The 19668-nt window shown below is 37.1% G+C and overlaps 2 protein-coding genes across 5 annotated transcripts in view; one reads left to right on the forward strand and one right to left on the reverse strand.

The window, feature by feature from the left end:
- Positions 1 to 12245, reverse strand: part of cspp1b (centrosome and spindle pole associated protein 1b) — a 33483-nt gene extending 21238 nt beyond the window's left edge. Inside the window, exons 1-15 of one of the 4 annotated variants that reach the window (XM_056479509.1) lie at positions 11855 to 12245; positions 10414 to 10512; positions 10029 to 10086; positions 9838 to 9932; positions 8743 to 8802; positions 7900 to 8051; positions 6320 to 6376; positions 6107 to 6195; positions 4986 to 5082; positions 4537 to 4588; positions 4274 to 4401; positions 4091 to 4179; positions 3135 to 3228; positions 446 to 551; positions 205 to 352 (exon numbers count right to left, since the gene is read on the reverse strand). In XM_056479509.1, the coding sequence (XP_056335484.1) occupies positions 205 to 352; positions 446 to 551; positions 3135 to 3228; positions 4091 to 4179; positions 4274 to 4401; positions 4537 to 4588; positions 4986 to 5082; positions 6107 to 6195; positions 6320 to 6376; positions 7900 to 8051; positions 8743 to 8802; positions 9838 to 9932; positions 10029 to 10086; positions 10414 to 10512; positions 11855 to 11887 (1357 nt within the window). In that variant the 5' untranslated portion in view covers positions 11888 to 12245. Of the gene's footprint in view, positions 1 to 204; positions 353 to 445; positions 552 to 3134; positions 3229 to 4090; positions 4180 to 4273; positions 4402 to 4536; positions 4589 to 4985; positions 5083 to 6106; positions 6196 to 6319; positions 6380 to 7899; positions 8052 to 8742; positions 8803 to 9837; positions 9933 to 10028; positions 10087 to 10413; positions 10513 to 11822 lie in introns of all 4 variants that reach the window. The other 3 variants (XM_056479504.1, XM_056479499.1, XM_056479515.1) reach the window with 3 other exon arrangements.
- A 1571-nt stretch (positions 12246 to 13816) lies between these two features.
- Positions 13817 to 19668, forward strand: part of vcpip1 (valosin containing protein (p97)/p47 complex interacting protein 1) — a 15192-nt gene continuing 9340 nt past the window's right edge. The window contains exons 1-2 of the mRNA XM_056479528.1: positions 13817 to 16521; positions 18941 to 19027. Of these exons, the coding sequence (XP_056335503.1) occupies positions 13932 to 16521; positions 18941 to 19027 (2677 nt within the window). The 5' untranslated portion in view covers positions 13817 to 13931. The remainder of the gene's footprint in view (positions 16522 to 18940; positions 19028 to 19668) is intronic.

Raw genomic sequence — 19668 nt, forward strand, 5'->3', positions numbered from 1 at the left:
GCTAAAAATCTGCAGAAATCTGTGGATTTCCATGTGGGCCTACTAATGACTAACGACAGCTAACATAACAAATGTGTTTCTGAAAGTGGTCTAAAGGGGACAAGCTGAAAACATTTTAGACCTCATTTACATCCTTATTGATCTCCCGAATGATCAAAATGCAGGTTAATAGCAAGTGTCAAGTTCAAGCTAAATGTGTCTTACTGATTAGATTTCCAGTGCTGTCTCTGATTGGTGCACCAGCTCCTCCTCTTCCCCAGGGTTCATATGCTCTCATATCGGCTTCAAGTTCCACCTCCAGTCTTTGCTTCTCTTCTCTGTCTGCCCTCCTCTGTGCGGCCCGCTCTTCTATCTGCTCACAGGACATACACAAAGACCAATGAATAAACTGGAAGGTAAGCAGGAAGTTAGACTAAACAGATTAATACACAATGAGGACACACACCTGTTTTCTGAGCTCCTCTTTATAGCAGAGTCTGTTTTTCTGCTCATGATGTGTGGGAAACACTGGATGACTTAAACCCACACCTTCATTCTCACCCAGGAACCTCCTGAAACACCAACATGCATTGCTAAATCACATCTTTTCAGGTGTAACTGCACTATGCCTAAAACAGTTTGTTTAATTATCCGGTCATTTAAAAGCTTACTTTGCTCTCTGGTCAGACGAACAAATGTGTTAAACCCAAATACATAATATGCATTACTACAAACAAAAATTTTAACTTCAAAGACTATAAATATTTAGAAATATAATGATATATTTGCATCCACACTGACGAACGATAAAATGTTTATGCTTTTCATTATGTTTACCCCCTTGTAACCAGCAGATGTCCTCAAGTGTGCTATTAGTGCATCTGACCAGTGAATCCAGCTCTTGTAATATGTATCGTATTCTCTAAATGTGTTAATCTAATCAAACTATTTTAGCAAGTGCAATCATAGTACTGTAAGTGGAATAAAAACAACACAAACTATTTTCCGTAGGCAACACAAAGATACTAAAACTAGCACTGGATACCTGAGGTTGGCCATTTATATTTCAATGGATTCTGGTTGGCTGTCAGCATTTTATTGTTTATTAGCTGAGTATAAAAATCGTTCTGAAAGAGATCCCAACAATATAGTTTCTCTTTACCGTTAAACAGGGTGGGCCATTTATATGGATACACCTTAATAAAATGGGAATGGTTGGTGATATAAATGTCCTGTTTGTGGCACATTAGTATATGTGACGGAGCTCAAGAAAGAATAGTTACGTTCAAACCAAGCACACCATTGTTTTTCTTGTGAAATTCCCAATAAGTTTGATGCGTCACATGACCCTCTTCCTATTGAAAAAAACAATAGTTGGATCAAAGATGTCTGACTTCAAAATGGCCACCATGGTCACCACCCATCTTGAAAAGTTTGCCCCCTCACATATGCTAATGTACCACAAACAGGATGTTAATATCACTAGTGGTGGGCAAAGCGAGGCTTCATGACACACTGAAACAGTTGAAGCAAATGTGTCGAAGCTTCGAAACGTTTCGAAACCCCACACTCTACGGTGACACCTAGTGGTCATTTTTTATGTATTGCACTGGAACAGCTTCAGCAAAGAACAATTGAGCAGAATGAGGTATTAAACCCCACTTTGTAATAATGAACCATCAAGTGATATAGTGAAGTGGTTAGGGTTCCTGACTACCATGCGGGGATTGTTGGTTCGAATCCAGGCTGATATAGCTGTTTTGAAATGCTTTAATATCAGTTTGAGATTCTTTGTTCATGCATCGTTCTCTTTCAACATTGGTCTGACATCCGAATAAACACTTTGTGAATAAATATGGCTTGTTTTGGTCATAAAACAGAGCTGTTGATAGATCAGATATAGTTGTGTACAGAAGTTAACAAGAATTATTTATATAATTCATTAAATTTCCCATTTATTGTATTTTATGAACGTCTACCCCAACCCTTAACCCAACCATCACAGTACTGTAAAAATAATAATTATTGTTTTACATTTACAAAAATGATGCTCTAAATTGATTGCATATCTGCAGCTGTATCCTATCTAGACTACACCATAACAGTAACATGATTAAAATGCATAAAATCATGATTTTGGAGTATTCGTACAAGTCGGGAATCGAACCCAAAAGTCATTTGAAGCCTGTAACAACACGCACATGGACGGTCCACTAGGCCATACGAGACAGAAATTTTCAACTGACCCTGTCAGTCAAATGCAGATTCTCCAGGTCTCGAAACGCTTCTGAACTGATCAATGCTTTGAATCGCTTTAGTCACGTGACCAGGTGTTTCGAAACACTTTAGTCACGTGACCTGGGTGTTTCGGATCATGCTTCGGTACAGCGTTTCGAAACACTTGCGCTTCGTGATCTCGACACTGTGCCGAAACGTCAATTTCATGTCAGCCATCCCTAAATATCACCAACAGTTCCCATTTTAATAAGGTGTATCCATATAAATGGCCCACCCTGTAGTTGTGTTTTGAACTTTGCTGTTGTTTTATATTCTGAGAGATTTTTATAACATTATCTTTATCGTCATTATTATAGTTGTGCTTGGTGTGACCTGGCATTTACCCCTTAGTTTTCCCATTTCAATTTGATATTGGATTCCTGATCTTTTTGAAGTACATGCAAAGTATATTTGCTTTTGCAGACACAAAACTGTGATTTTTATTTTGTCAATTTTTTTTAAGCCTACAAAAACCATTAGGAAACTTTGTTAAGACCTACTTAAGTTTGTGCATTAGATAAGGATGGAATTTAATTGTGGGCTGGTCAGAATCGGTTGTCCTTTTGTGAGATAATAACTAGATTTATCAGCACTTTAATCTTTAAAACTTTGCAGAAGTTTTACATTAATATACAGCTGTAATACAGACTAATGAAGGGAGCACTTTAATACATGCCACAGTTGATGTTGAGAAACTGGATTTTTTCTCTCTACATGATACATTGATATAGAAAGAAAATTTGCCAGATCAAACTCCCATATTGCAACTTTTACAATCTGCTTCTTAATATTCACAAATTGCAATGATAAATGTATCTGGAATATAGCATTTATGTTTATAGTAAAATAGTATTTGTCTGTGTCAGCTGCTCTCTTACTGTCTGTTGGTGCTTCTGCTGTGCTCGTTGTGAGGACTGAGTAGGTGTGGCTCTCCTGATGATGCTGGAAAAGAAACTCCTGCTATTGGGCCGTCTGTGAAAACACACAAACACAAACACACAAACACAAACAAACACACACAAACACACACACACACACACACACACACACACACACACACACAATGTAGCAACAGTGGGGAAACCTATGCTGTACAGATTTCCACGCAGGTTACATAAAACTGTTTTCAAGTTTTCATACAGGTTATGGAATAAATGCCGTCTGAAATTTTTATCGAAAATGGAAATTTTCCTCAGAATCCTATGTTTATGTTGAGTTATTTCATTTGAAAGACCTTTAAAAGAGTGTATTCTTTGCCATAAACTTGAAATTACTGAACCTACAACAATTTTGAAGGTTCTTGCCTCTGAACTCTTTATATATATATATATATATATATATATATATATATATATAAAATATGTATATATATATATATATATATATGTAACATATATATATATATATATATATATATATATATATATATATATATATATATATATATATATATATATATATATATATATATATATATATATATATATATATATATATATATATATATAATTTATTTGTGCGCATTATACTATTTTTTTTCAAAACCTTCACTAACACGAGAGGGGAGCCATTGTAAATGATCCAATCCATCACCAAAGCAAAATCAAACCCCATCCTACATTTTCTTTCTCATTTGAGAAGCCATTTCAGTCAGATATACATCACAATATGAAAAAAAGAAGATGATCGCAATTTCTGTTTCACGAAGACTTAACAAAAATCCACACAAATCCATTATTTGGTTTATAACTGGTGATGATTTCATGCCCTCAGCAGCCAAAATGGCCTTATTTATCCTTATTGAAAGTGGTTTAATGTTTGATGTATGTCTTACAGACTCTGCTGGCGCTCAGAAAATTCTCAGCATCATTATTTGTAGTCTTATCGGCAAGGAATGGGAGGTGAGAAGAGACAAAAGGCATCCTAAAAAGAACATATTTGTGAGTTAAAAATAATGCATGTGCGATTATCTGTGTTTACCCATGTTCATTTCTGTGTACATCCATGTACTGTATACCTGCTTGGAGAAAGAGAATCTGCCCTGTATTGCAGAAGACCCTCAGCAGGCTCAGCAGTGTCCAGACGATGGATGATGTCATCCCTTGTTTGCTTTCTGTATGCAGACTCATCCCTCAAAAACAGCTGCTTCATAGAAAATGATCAGAAAGTCAAAACAAGGACATAAAGTGCACACACACACACACACACACACACACACACACACACACACACACACACACACACACACACACACACACACACACAAAAACATCCACTTACCTTTTTCGCAGCCTCCGTAACTGTCTGAACTTTGTGATCCAGCTCTTTCTCCCTAAAAAAAAACAGATTAAAGTTTATTACAGCAACATGAACATTCTGTCGAACATTTCTTCAACAGAATTGGTATTTTTGGATGGATTATAAATTATACAATACAAAATTTTTCTTTTATGGGGTAACAAGTCAAGTCAAGATAAGCTTTATTGTAATTTCACTACATGTGTAGATAAGTGTTGTCTCTCGCAGGGCTGCAATGCTAAATAAAGAAACAATTATAATTATGAACACAACACTGGACGTAAGAGCAATTTTAAACCTAAGAATAACTAACATACCAGAACGTAATCTAATGATACTAACTATTCATATACTATAAATACTTAACTATACACATAACGTAAGACAGGTTATAAGAGACCATCAACCAAATCCAGCAGTCAGACACACACCTTCTCCTGTGACTCTGCCTCTCTGCGATTTGTTCCTGTAATTCATATCTATAACGCTCCTTTCTCCTCTGCAGTGTGGCCTCCAGATCTGCTGCACCTGTCAATCAAAGTCAGTGATGCAGACAGCCATTTTCTGCCCAATTAAAGCAACCGTTTCCTCAAAAATCCAAACAATGTCATGATTTATTCAGCATTATTATTGCTAAAAGGGCACAAAGGGCTGAGGAATTTTTAAAAATATCTTATTTTATGTTCCACAGAAGACAAAATTTCACTCAGTTTTAAAATGACAAGCAAGTGGTAAAGTGAAAAGTTAAAGGAAAATTCACTTTAAAATATAGACATAACTGGAGGAATATTGAGTCAAAACTCTCTCAAACGAGTCAGTCAGAATATCAAATTACTTAAAGGGATAGTTTACACTAAAATGAAAATATACTCACTTTTTACTCACCATCAAGTGGTTTCTAAACATTTACAACTTTCTTTCTTGTGTTGAACACAAAAGAAGATATTTTAAAGAAAGCTAAAAAGCTGTAATCATTGACTTCCATAAAGGAAAAACTAATACTGTGAAAGTCAATGATTACAGCTTTCTGCAAAATATCTTCTTGTTCAACATAAGCAAACTCAAACAGGTTTGGTATTAGTGACGGAAAAGTAAACAATCACATAATTAAATATTTTGCGTGAACTATCCCTTTAAAGGTTCTGCGAAGTGCTTTAAAATGTGCATTTTATTTGATGTTTGACGTAATCTCAACTGAAACATGCAGAGTGGGTGGGGCATAGTGCAGCTCCACCCCTTTAAAAAAACTGCCAATAGGGTTTAGTTTCATCATCGCTCTGCCAGTGTGAGTGGTTGTGCTTAAGCGCACCAAATGAAAAGCAAATGAGAAGTGTCTTGAAGGGGGCGGGGCATGTCAGATACTAGAGGGCATTTGATTGGTTATGATTTGATGAGAAACTTAAGAGGTGACGTGAATAAAACTCAATTTTGTCACGAATAAAACATGAATTTTGTCACTGTTTTGGAGCACACTAGCTTATTGATATCTTAAAAACTATTAATACTGATACAAACATCTTTATTTTAATTTCATGGGCCCTTTAATGCTTACCTATAAGAAGTCCTGTGGTGCAAACAGTGTTCTGTGTGGCCACAGATACAGATCTTTCATTGGCTTGAGCCGTAACAAATGCTGATGTTCTGCAACAGTGAAGAAGAGTGAGCCAAGACATTCTGCCATTCAGAAGTAATTAATTAAAGCTGCCATTAAAGTTTGCTGATGCTTTAAAAGTAGAAATCTAATCAGTGTATATGGGCCTTTTACCTGTTTCTGTGCTGTAGATTGCTTGTGTGATGTCCCATCTCTGTGTACAATTCCCCTCTTCTAACAAAAAAGAAAGAGAGATGAAAAAGTGTTAATACATTAATATATTATTTTTTATAACCTAAATAAATAACATACAAACACAAATACACTCGCCAGCCAGCCACTTTTTAACTACACCTGTTTACTATTCACTAATTAATGCAAATGATTTTTTCACCCATTCTGTCAATTTTAAAAATTTTAATAAAGTAGTTTCTTAAGTCTTATGTAAAGAAAACACAATCTACTTTTAATGATTCTTTTGTTCACTTAAAGAGCCCATATTATGGGTTTTTGAAAAAGCCCTTCCCTGTAGTGTGTACACTGAAAAAAATTATTCATAGATGATTCATTGGATTTACTCAATTTTTTTACGTTAAGTGGTTTTAAACAATTTATTTGGGCTGAATTTAAACAAACAAATTAAGTTGAACATTGCTCAATTTAATTTGTTTGTTTAAATTCATCACAAATAAATTGTTTGCAACAGTTTTGCATGCAACACTTTTTTCAGTGTAACACAGCTCTAAGTGAAGTGAAATATCCAGCTAAGGCTTAAATCTGTAAGTGTACAGTGTTTAAAACTACTGATTCATCTATAAAGGAGTCGACTCATAGTGCTTCAAACGAGTCGTCTTGATAACGAGTCATTAGGTGTTTCTATTGGTGTTGTGTCTTCTAAGGAGGAGGAGGAGGAGGTGTTTGTGTGTGTGTATGTGTGTGTGTGTGTGTGTGTGTGTCTGTGTGAAAAGAGCAGGTAGACTGTGACGGGCTCCTCGCCAGTTCTTGGAGTTTTTGCTCAATAAAATAGTTTGTCGTCTGTTTTTTTTTTAAGTCCATCGTCTGTATTTACATTCACCCACTGGCAGCCAAAATCCACACCTTACACTATGAAGCGTGTATGCACTGTGACTACTTTTATATTGTTGATTAGCTGCTGGGCTTTTTACTCTGTCTCGCGCTGAAGGCTGTCAGTTTCGACCAATCACAACAGGCTGTCATCGGTCCAATCAGCGCAGATTAGCTTCGCGCTGAGGACGGGTTTGGGTACAAATGAATCGCTGAACGAATCATATGGGAGTCGCTGGAATAATTAGGTAAAAATAAATGCAGATTATAAGACCATCAAAGTGTTTTTTGACCTTGCATGCATATCAGACTGTTGTTGGAGACCCTTACAACCTAAATATGACCCTATTTCATGTATAATATGGGCTCTTTAACCAAACTGCAAACTATAAATACCTTGAATTGTAACGTTAACAGAGCTTTGATCCTGACTTCTTTAAATGAACAGATTTTGAATGCAAATTAGTTCACATTTAATTAAAATAATCACTCATTTGCATATTTAAAAATAACATTTAATAATTTAAAATAAACAAAATAAATGTTTGTGATTTTAAATGTAATCAATTAACTGGGGAAGTATGATGATAAATATTATGAGAACTAAATTATAACTACTAGATATATACATACCTAGGTAGACAGACAGACAGACAGACAGACAGACAGACAGACCTCTCTGTCCTCACCTGTTTGTTGTCCTGGTGTCTCTCTCTCTCTGATGCCTCCTCCCTTGTAAAAGCATGAGTTCTTCATCACTGACATCTTCCTCAGAGCTACACACACCCCATCCCAGTCCACACACCTCTGTAAGAGTGGCCACATCTCTCACGCGGACCGTCTGAAACATGAGCACGAGAGGGTATATACAACTGAGTCATGAGTAGGGCCAGACGGAATCTGCAGACGTTTTTTGCTATTTCTGCTGAGAATTTTGGTAAAAATCTGCGGATTTCTGCGGAATTATTTGAGGAGTATCGTAACTAAAACCTTAATATGTGAAAAAAATTATCTTTTTAACTTTTATTAGTGTTTAAAATGCAAATCCAATTAGATCCACTTTATTTGGTAAACAAAGCATGTCTCTCATATAATATATCTACTAAAAGACAGAAAATATTACTTTACAAACTGCATTGTACATAAATCAGATGAACATTTTTATATTAGTCAATAATATTACCGTAATTAATTTAAAAACTGAATAAATATAGATTTACACATATTTACTCAAGTAAATAAACAGAATTAATGATGGGCTAAAAATCCGCGGAAATCTGCAGAATTCTGCGGAAAATCTGCTGAATTCTGCGCGTGCAGATTCTGTGTGGGCCTAGTCATGAACAAAAAACATAGTACTTTTGAGCAGGTGTGACAAACATTGCAGTAAATCAAATTAAACCACATTTTGCTTTACTGTGTATCATAAAAGTTAGCCATCTCGGATTTTTGAGACGTGAAATTTAAACCTCACAGAGAATAAAAACTGAAGGAAACCCAAAAATAGTCAGGCTTTTGATCCAGTACTGTACCCTGGGTGTTCTTCTTCTCTCGGGAACTGTGTGAGAGTCACCAACTTCTCTATGATCTTTCTGAAAGAAAAAAGACACACATAGATGGTGAGAATTGAAGTTTCCATCTCATTTAAATCACAAATTTTGTGTGAATTTTCTGTGCTATGCTCTCAATTTTGTGTCCAAATTAACTTTCTAAACATGATTTTATATAAACAGAAAAAAATGCCTGCTTTAATGGTTTAAATGAAAATAAAACTAAGTGTTATAATATCAAAATACATTTCCAACGTTATTCATCGTAACAAATATATATTGTGCAAACATTATATTTAAAAGATTATAAACTGATGTTGCGGCGACGCAGTGGCGCAGTAGGTAGTGCTGTCGGCTCACAGCAAGAAGGTCGCTGGTTTGAGCCTCGGCTGAGTTAGCTGGCGTTTCTGTGTGGAGTTTGCTTGTTCTCTCTGCGTTTGCGTGGGTTTCCTCCGGGTGCTCCGGTTTCCCCTCCCACAGTCCAAAGACATGCAGTACAGGTGAACTGGGTAGGCTAAATTGTCCATAGTGTATGAGTGTAAATGAGTGTGTACGGATCTTAACCAATATTGATGGTGATTTTTAATAATTCAACAGCGTTGATTTAATTGTTTTCTTAATCCTGTCATAGTTTTATTAACAACATTTTTAACAGGGCTTTTTAACAGGGCTATATATATTTTAAATGGAATGTTATTTAATTGTCACTATGACGCACACATGCCCCGGCCTCTTGCTTAAGCTCCACCCCCGATTAATCAATTATTCGCTAGTCAAACCTGTGGATTAATCGAAATGAAGAATGGTCAGAAATGCTCATCCCTAATTTTTATAACTTAATGTGCCTGACAATATTGTGTGTTGTGTGTGTATATATATATATATATATATATATATATATATATATATATATATATATATATATATATATAAATATATATATATACTACTGTTACTACCATTTTAGTGTATGTTTTCTCTAAATGTACAAAACAATTCAGTTATATTACTTATATCATTTTAATGCTTGAAACCCCCTTTTTTTTGTTGACCCATTAATGAGTGTGTCTCACTCACCTCGGTCATGAATTTCCTATAATCATTCCTGAGCTCTTCTTGGAGTTTGTGTTTCTTTCTCTCATATTCCTCTCCTAATGGCAGACTCAATCCTTCTACACACAAAAAATGACATGAACAGAAATTATATGTTATTATATGCATATAACAGAAATTAGTTTACAATTGTATTAAATTGCGAACAGAACTACCTTGCTGACTTGTATGTGGAGGGATGTTCTCTTTCTGCAGCACATGGCCTGTCCGTCTCTAATATATTAAAGAATAAAAAAAGTGCTTTAATGAAGTGTGCTTCACACAGGTGAGTGGGCTTGACAAACCACCTGTAAAAACACTCTTCTCTCTCTCTAAAACACCCCCTCCCCTCCTTACTCTAGCACTTAATTTACAGTTCATCTGTTTAATTAGCACAAGCACCATTGCCTCTTCTTGCTGAATCACTGAATGCCTCCTCAATTGTAAGTCGATTTGTACAAATGAATGCTACATGACTAAATGTAAATGTAAAATATTCATTCATAATTAATATAACATCAAAGACTAGTACACACTCTCTTTTATCGCTATAACTCTCACCCTCATCTCCATGTAAGGAGGCTCCTGCTCCAGACAGGCCTTTTCTTCTGCTATCTTTGTCTTCTGCTCTTCCAGAAACTTCTCCAGCACTTCATCCATCTGGAACAAATACACATATATACTTGAAAATACATAGAACTAATTTTATATCAACAATTGAGTAATATTTTACAGTAACATAACATCAACCAATATGAAGTAATTTTGTTATTGATGTTATCAACCTTTGGAAACTGTATTTAATTAAAATACATTAATATGATACATGCTAGAAATGTATTAGCAATGTGCTAACTAGGTCATGCAGGAAAAATGTTTGCAACGTGTCCTTTCATGTTAGCACCATGCTAATAAATCATGTTAACAACATGCTAAATGTGCTAGAAATGTCCTTGCAACATATTCTTTAGAGCTAGATTTGTAATAACCGTATTATAAAGGTGTTAAAATGCTCTGCTAACAATGTAATAGCCTTGCTCTAAACATGCAACTAAAGCCACATGTAGCAAATTTTACGCACTAGAAACCTGTCAGAAATGGGTTAACCATGTTTAAAACATGCTAGAATACCATTAAAAAGTTTGAGACAGTAATTCATGCTTTTGTGACCACTCAGTTAGATTACTATAATGCACTGTATGTGGGGAGTAGCGGGTCAGCTATTGCTCATTTGCAAATGGGGCAAAATGCTGCAGCATGCCTGTTAACTGGTACTCGTAAATATGATCACATTTCCCCCGTGTTAGCTTCGCTTCATTGGTTGCCAGTTCATTTTAGAATACAGTTTATGATTCTTTTATTTGTTTTTAAATCTCTAAAAAAGCTATTTTTTTCATTGGCCTTTGACACCTGATTTTACTAACTGGTTATTTTAATTTCTGTGCCTTTTTAGGTAGTTTTAATGATTATTTTGTTGTATATTTCTGTAGGGCACTTTGGCTCACGTCTGTTTTTTTTAAAGTGCTCTATAAATAAAGTTTGACTTGACCTTAATTTGTTAATGCTGAATTCAAATTATTGTTACCACTATTCAGTGTTAATGTTCATCAAATTACATTAACAGATACAACATTTGATTTTAACGATAAACTAGTGAATATACAAAATAAACACGGAGCATAATAAACAACTCGATTAAAACTCGATTAAACACTCAAATGTACTTAAATGTTCACATAAATGGATATGATCAATATTTAATTATAAAACAATAAAAAAATTAAATAAAACATACAAAATGTGTATATAAAATTAAAAAGAGCACGTACATGCTAAATTATGAATGGATTTCGGCATTTCACACTCAAAAACCTTTATATATATTATCACTTGGTAGTATTTGAAGCTTGGGTAGAAAACATTTTTAAAAACAAACATCACAAGAAACAATTAAATGTTTTGTTACACACCTCTTTGATTTCCTCCTAGTGCTGAAACTCACTTCAATCTTCTGTTTGCAGGACTCTGAATGCATCTGTTCCTCCACTCCACCAAACAACCATTTGATCAGATCACACCTAGATACGACATCAGATCCGATAATAAAGTTGCTGAATGTGACTTCACGTGAGGTGATATCTGATGCAAACTCTATCGCGAACTAATAATGGCAGCAGAAAATGTACTGTCCTAATTTCATCAGATAAAATGAATGAACGTGTCATCTGATGTCTGGATCTGTTCATGCGTTGGAAGTAATAATTTTTCTTAAATAAACTGAGTATTTATATTAAGTGTTAATCGGCTCATGGTCTGATTTAACTGATCCATGGTTCGGTGTCACTCTGGAAAAACATAAGCAGCGCCGTTATTTCTCGCTTGCTATTTTCCTGTCTTTCACTTCCTCTCTTCCGGTTTCCGCTTTTCCAGCTGCTGACATATATATCGCTCGGATGGGCAGAAACTGAATAAATTGCTTCTCTGTGACTTTTTGTAGATCAACTCAAATGTTTGTTGGTTTTTTGTTTGTTTAAAATAAATTCCTCTCGTAATCTCGCTTTATATTTAAAGCACTTAGGCCTATCAATATCTAACAATTGCTCCACATAGAAAATAATGTATCTTATCATTTTTATGACACTTTTGTGATTAAATAATACATAATACATAATACATTTATTTTAACTATTTATTTGTTTGCTTGTTGGTTTGTTTGTTTTTTTATAAATAAACGGATTTTCCCTGAACATTATGAACATTCTCTGCATGCCAAATTATGTTTTATGGTTAAAGCATTTTGTGATGGAAATTACAATTTTACTGACCCCTCACTTATAAATGAATCAGTAAAATGCAATAAGAAATATTTTAATTGAAAAACATTAGATTATGTTATAAAATTCGATATTATTTTCTATAGCCTATTCATTTTTTAATTCTTCTTCACCCTCTGAACTTACTTTGTCTGTTACAAATAAAGAGAACAGACCATATCAATCTAGTTTATTGCTAATATTATTCCGCTGATATCCTTAAAACGTCTACATTTTGTTCTCTTTTTTATTAACAGCAAATACAGAATTATACTGTAATATACAAAAAATATATGCCAGAGTGGACATAAAAAACAGTCAGTAATTAAAAATCTTAAATTGATTAAGAATATTACAAGTCTTCTTAGCTTTTTTTTTATTAACAATGTTCTTCAAACTTCTGCTGTAGTCTTTAGTCTCTTGAAGGAAGTGAACAAAATTTGGCTTTGATCCAGTTTATTTTTTTGTATATGAAACTTTCCCATAATAATAAAAAGTTGTACTAGAAAGGTATTTTTTAGATGTATTGACATAATAAATGCAAATATCAAAATTTTGTATCTTGAAAACAATATTTGTTTTCCTTCTAAGAAAATTTTCCACATCCACGCAGAAAATCCTTGTGTATATACAATCACAAAACATATGGACAATAGATTCATTTTCCATGCAATAAAAATAACAGGAATAATCAATATTCAAATTAAATCTTTCTAAAAACCTCTTTAGCTGGATATATACAGTGTAAAATTTTGAATGTAACTTCTTTTACTTTGTTATTTACACAATATATTTCATAAGAACGCCAAGCTGCATTTTTTTCTCACGCCCATATAAAGTCTGCTAAACTCCAAAAACACAACACAACACAACCTTTGGCCTTCTTTGTATTGTGGATATTGTAGTTTTATTAAAGCCACTTTTCAAAAAAAAAGCCCTCGTTGTATAATCGTCCTAGTGGAGAAACTCCATTGCGCAAATACATAACAGCGCAGTAATTTTGAATAATATCAGAATACATTTTAATCTGAGGCTTTTTAAAATAATGCCGTTAGAAGGCAGATGACCTGTCACGATTTAGAACTTCAATTCCCTACATGCATTGCGCGACCCATAGGGTCACGCTGTTACAGAACCGCTTCCGTGTTGTGTTTGTTACTGGAAAACAGAAACTGCGTGAGGTGACATAATTTTCTATCGCCCGTCGCCGATTAAACAGCGATGCTTTTGTAAACCGCGGCGTCATAATATATCTCAGATTGGACTATGTCGTTGATTCCGGGCTCAAAACAGAAGGATAGGCGCATTTTATGCGGGATGTGCCCGGACCCGCAGTGCCAGGCGAAGCTCATCTTCCCCGCACACACCTCCATGAGCATCGAGTGCACCGAGTGCGGACAGAGACACGAGCAGAAGAATCTCGCCAATGTGGAGGAAGTGACTAACCCTGATGTAGTGCTTCATAATTTGCTGAGAAATGCTTTGCTGGGTGTGCCAGGCCCTCCCAAGAAGGGCTCAGAGCTGGTGAAAGTGATGGGACTGTCCAACTACCACTGCAAGCTGCTGTCACCCATCCTCACCCGCTATGGCATGGACAAACAGACAGGCACTGCCAAACTCTTAAAGGAAATGAACCAGGGAGACATCTTTGACTGCTCGCTTCTTGGGGACCGTGCATTTCTTATTGAGCAAGAGCATGTGTCCACTGTTGGGTATGGACGGGACCGGTCAGGGAGCTTGATCTACTTGCATGACACTTTGGAGGAGATCAAGAAAGCAAACGGTAATAGAGAGTGTCTTATTCCTGTGCATGTGGATGGAGATGGACACTGCCTAGTCCACGCTGTGTCCAGGGCGTTAGTTGGACGTGAGCTTTTCTGGCACGCTCTTCGAGAAAACCTTAAACTCCATTTCAAGCAGAACCTCGACCGCTACAAAGCTCTTTTCCAGGACTTTATAGATGCTGCAGAATGGGAAGACATCATCAATGAGTGTGACCCGTTGTTTGTCCCTCCAGAAGGAGTTCCACTGGGCCTGCGTAACATTCACATATTTGGCCTGGCGAATGTCCTTCACAGACCTGTAATCCTTTTGGACTCGCTGAGCGGTATTCGCAGCTCCGGCGATTACTCCGCCACTTTCTTACCGGGCCTAATTCCAGAGGAGCAGTGCAGAGGGAAAGATGGCACTCTGAACAAGCCCATCTGCATCGCCTGGAGCAGCTCTGGCAGAAATCACTATCTGCCTCTAGTGGGCATTAAGGGCTTGGCTTTGCCCCGCTTACCTGCAGCACTGCTTCCCAAAGCGTGGGGTGTTCCTCAGGAGCTCATCCGCAAGTATGTGAGTTTGGACCCCAGCGGGAGCTGTGTGATCGGGGGTGACCGGAGCCTCCAGGATAAGTACCTCCTGCGCCTTGTAAGCGCCATGGAGGATGTCTTCATGGACAAGCACAGCATCCATCCCGCTCTAGTGGCCGACGTCCACCAATACATATACCGACGCACTGGAGTGATCGGCGTACAGCCGGAGGAGGTGACAGAAGCGGCCAAGAAATCCATCCAGGAAGGTCGCCTCCACCGCTGCCTGGTCTGCAATGCTCTTTCAGAGCTCCACGCACCAGCCGAATGGCTCATACCAGGAGGGAAACTCTACAACTTGGCCAAATCAACTCACGGGACGCTCAGAGCAGACAAGAACTACAGTTTCCCATTGAATAGTTTGGTTTGTTCCTATAACCCAGAAAAAGATGTGCTCGTGCCTGATTACAAACTCAGCTCGCTCACAACCTGCACCTGGTGTCATGGAACCTCAGTACGCCGAGTTCGGGGTGATGGATCTGTGGTGTATTTGGACGGGGACCGCACTAACACTCCCTCGCAAGGCGGCAAGTGCGGATGCGGGTTCAAACACTTCTGGGAAGGAAAGGAGTATGACAATCTTCCCGAAGCCTTCCCAATCACTCTGGAGTGGGCTGGCCGTGTGGTCCGAGAAACTGTTTATTGGTTCCAGTACGAAATTGATCCAACTCTCAATAGTAATGTTTACGACGTGACCATGCGACTCGTCACAAAGCACTTCCCTGGTGAATTCGGCAGCGAAATCCTAGTCCAGAAAGTGGTGAACACCATCTTGCATCACACCGCGAAGAAGAGCCAAGATGAATACAACCCAGTTGCCATCGAAGGTGCTCACGTGCAAAATAAAGTAGACGGAGGTGAATCTTCTGCTCACCCTCCGACTAAAATCATCCTGACGGGACAGAAGGGTAAAACTCTGCATAAGGAGGAGCTGGTCATGAGCAAAACCGAGAGGGTGTTGCAGCACAGCATCAGCGAGCAGGCTGCCCTCTCCCAGCGCCGCAGCACAGACCGTGTGCGCCAGCAGGACCCTCGCCCATCATCTCCTTCCTCTTCATCATCCTCCGCTCCTCCCACTCCCACCAAAGTGCCCCCAACCAGCGGAGAGAAGAAGATCCGCGTAACTACCAGCGACGGGCGGCAGGCCATGCTTACTCTGCAGCCGCACACTACCTACAGTGATCTCCAGAACTCAATCATCCAGGTCTTCAACTTGTCGCCCGGACAGTTGTGCATCCGTCATGGGTTCCCGCCCAGAGAGCTGCCTCCGCCACCTCCCGAAGACCAGAACCGGCCCGTGGCGCTCCAGCATGGAGATCGGATCTCTGTGGAGGTGCTGAAGGAGAGCTCGTCTGATCCTCAAGTGACCCAAACACACACTCACAGCCCTCAAACACACGCTCACTCTGACCCACGCCTCAGCCACAGCAGTAGCAGGGAACTTCAGGAAAACATTGACCTTGAGATGTCATCACTGTGTCTCCTGGCAGCACTCATGGGTAAGACAGACACACACACACTCTTTTGTAAGTGATATGCTATATGAGATTACTGTAAGACTCTCATACTAGAAGTACCATCTACAGTGCATAAGTGTTGTGATGTACACCCACTGCTGAAATGCACACATCAGAAGTATTTTTAAGTACTTTATTTATATGAACCTTTAAAGATTTTCACAAAGCAATACAGAACGAAATAAAACTTTTATTTATTTATTCTTGCAGCTTTATTAGAAGATGGACAAAGCTAACTGTTTGCATACATCATACAAATGCACAGCAATCCATTTATGTATAAGATCAAGGGTGCATACACAACGCCATTATAGCAGTGAAAACAAATAAAATTACAAAGTAGTCCGCTTTATTTTTTAATAATATAATTATTATAGATGTTTCAAGGCTGTAAAACACCTCACGTTAACATTTTCACACTTTTCTCTCGTTTAAACAATAAGCACGATGGGACGATAACAATTTACAAGGTTTACCGCAGGTTGGAAAAGTCAAGGTTTTAAAACCACCAATTTTTTTTAGGACAGAATTTTTTGTATTTTAACAGTATCTCAAGCAGAAAAGATCTCCAAAGATGCCGTTTTTAATTGTAAGGAAATCTTTGTTTTTGAAACTAAAGAAGACAGCAGGAGTCATTGATTCATTTAAATTATTTAGCCTGACATGTTTGTTTTAAAAGTTTCTCAAAATAAAATATATTGTGTTGAAAGAGGAAAAAAGTCAGACATTTAAAAAGGACTTCAGTGTTCCCTCTAGGATTTTTTCCAGCTGTGGCAGTGGGCCTTTTACACACATCTACCAACTACTTATGGTGTCATTTCAATAACAAATGTCGTAAGCACAGAATTACAAAGTGAGATTGTATTTATGTATGAATACGAGGATGCAAATCTTGCGCGCCGATTTTCTTTGTTCGTGCACAAAACTTGTTGCACGACCCCTCAAATATACGCTGCTCAATTGCAGATTTTCTTGTGCGCTCTCAAATAAACGCTGCTGAAGTACGATTTAGTGCATTTATGTAGCAAGTATGTCTCCAAGCTTTTTTAGATTTGCTAGGAATATTTAGGAATGTCTCCAGTAGACCTACAGAGCAGTGTTAATGCGTCCTGAAGTAAAGTGAAACGGCTATAAACTCCAGCAAGATAAAGTCATTGTATACAGAGCCATAGACCTTTATCTATAAAGTATTATTATAGAAACTGTGTTCATCTTAACTGAAAGCTACGATGTGTTTGCTGGCCTCACGCATCACGCACCTGTCAGTCAGTCAGCATGTCACCTTAAAGGGTTAAACAAATAACGCACAGCACTACTACGATTACAGAAAAAATTGTGCTGTTATAATTCACTTACCTTTAATACGTTTTGGTGCGATTATAACCTGCTATTAAAAAAAAAAACAACGACTGAATATTTTGAATGAGAAGCTGTAATGTAGCCGTGGTGGGATGAATTTTGGTGTCGCACCCTGCCATGGAAGAATGAATGTAGCGGAAACCATGAACTTATTTTAGAGCAGTAATCACAATAGTGTAAACCGTGATATTTTTATCCAAGGTTATCATACCGTCAGAATCTTATACCGGCACATGTCTACTCTCAAAGTTTAATCTTTCGTAGAAAAATAAGTCCACGATTATAAAATGAAACCAAAGATCAAAACCATTTGATCTTCATTTATTTATTCTCTAATGGCATTCTACAGCTGTGTAACTTCTACTTTCCTTTAGCATGTACAGAAGTCCAATGTTTTGTGCAATGGTTGGCATCTTCCTCTGCCTTTTGGGTGCGCCTTTGACGGTGCAGAATGTTTCATCAACATTGTGGGGGGAAACTTTCAAACATACAGTCCAGTACTTCAGAGTCACGCTGCTAGCGATCAAAGATTTATGTAAAATTGGCAAGCTGAATGCATTCTGTACTGTACAGGAGACACGGAGGAGATTGATTGACAACGGTCTACAGTCAGGACACAGTGCACTGTAGAGAAAAAAGCATGTCAAATTACACGAAAAAATCAGCAAAACTGCGAGGCCATGAAAAGTGAACCAGGTTATAGAAGGGACCACTGTACAAAAAAATAGACACATGTAGACAAAGTTAAAAACATTTGAAAGCATTTCAGGTACATTTTTGATTAGGAATTCCTGATTGCAAGAGTTGACATGTCTCTCAGTTTAATTTAAACTTGCTTATCGGCATGACAAATGTTACAACTGTATTGCCAAAGCAATACATTAAATAGAACACATGCATGCAATTAAATAGTAGCTAAATAATAATAAAATAAAAATAATCATAAACAAACAGTATTTTTAACCTTCAGCATTGTTGGATTCAATTATAACCGTCTCTCTCTCTTCTCTGGCTTTTCTTCTCTCCACTCTCTCTCTTTCAGGTGAAGATGTCTGGTCATATGCCAAGAAACTGCCTCACCTGTTCCAGCAAGGAGGAGTCTTCTACAATATTGTGAAGAAAGACATGGGTAATCTCTCTCTTTTTTTGTCATTGTCACACAATTTAAGTTCTAAAGTTCAAAATTGTGCTTTAAAGGGACAACAAGCATTGTATGTTCTGTCAGAAGTATCTGCAAAAGTACTTTGTTAGGGTGGAAAACCAGTTTAAGAACCAGTTCATAACAGGGGGATTTTCTTCAAAAATGCTGAAGAATTGTTATTGTTTGTAGTGTGAAGTGAGTCTGTGTTAACCCAGACTTATGTGTTCTGACTGCCTGCAGCTGAGAGATGTATTGCAGTGGAGTTAAAATGTTTATTTTAATCAATCATGCATTTTTTGGTATAATAATTAATAATAATTATGTCATTTTTGGCAAATGGTCAGATTTCTATATAATATTTTCTGTTACAAGGTATATTGTTTATCAGCATACAAAGTTGAACTGAAAATTGACTTAAAAGGTTACCATTAAAAGGATTTACTCAAAAATGAAAATTTACTGACTCTGCACCTTCAAGTGTTTACAAAACTTTATCAGTGTCTTCTGTGGAACACAAATGAAGATATTTTAAAGAGAGCTGAAAACCTGTAACTATTGACTGTCATAGTAGGAAAAAGTAATTACTGTGGAAGTCGTTGCCTACAGGTTTCCAGCTAAATTCAGAATAT

Source organism: Danio aesculapii, chromosome 2 (genome assembly GCF_903798145.1).
Source record: "Danio aesculapii chromosome 2, fDanAes4.1, whole genome shotgun sequence".
NCBI classification, from domain to species: Eukaryota; Metazoa; Chordata; class Actinopteri; order Cypriniformes; family Danionidae; genus Danio; species Danio aesculapii.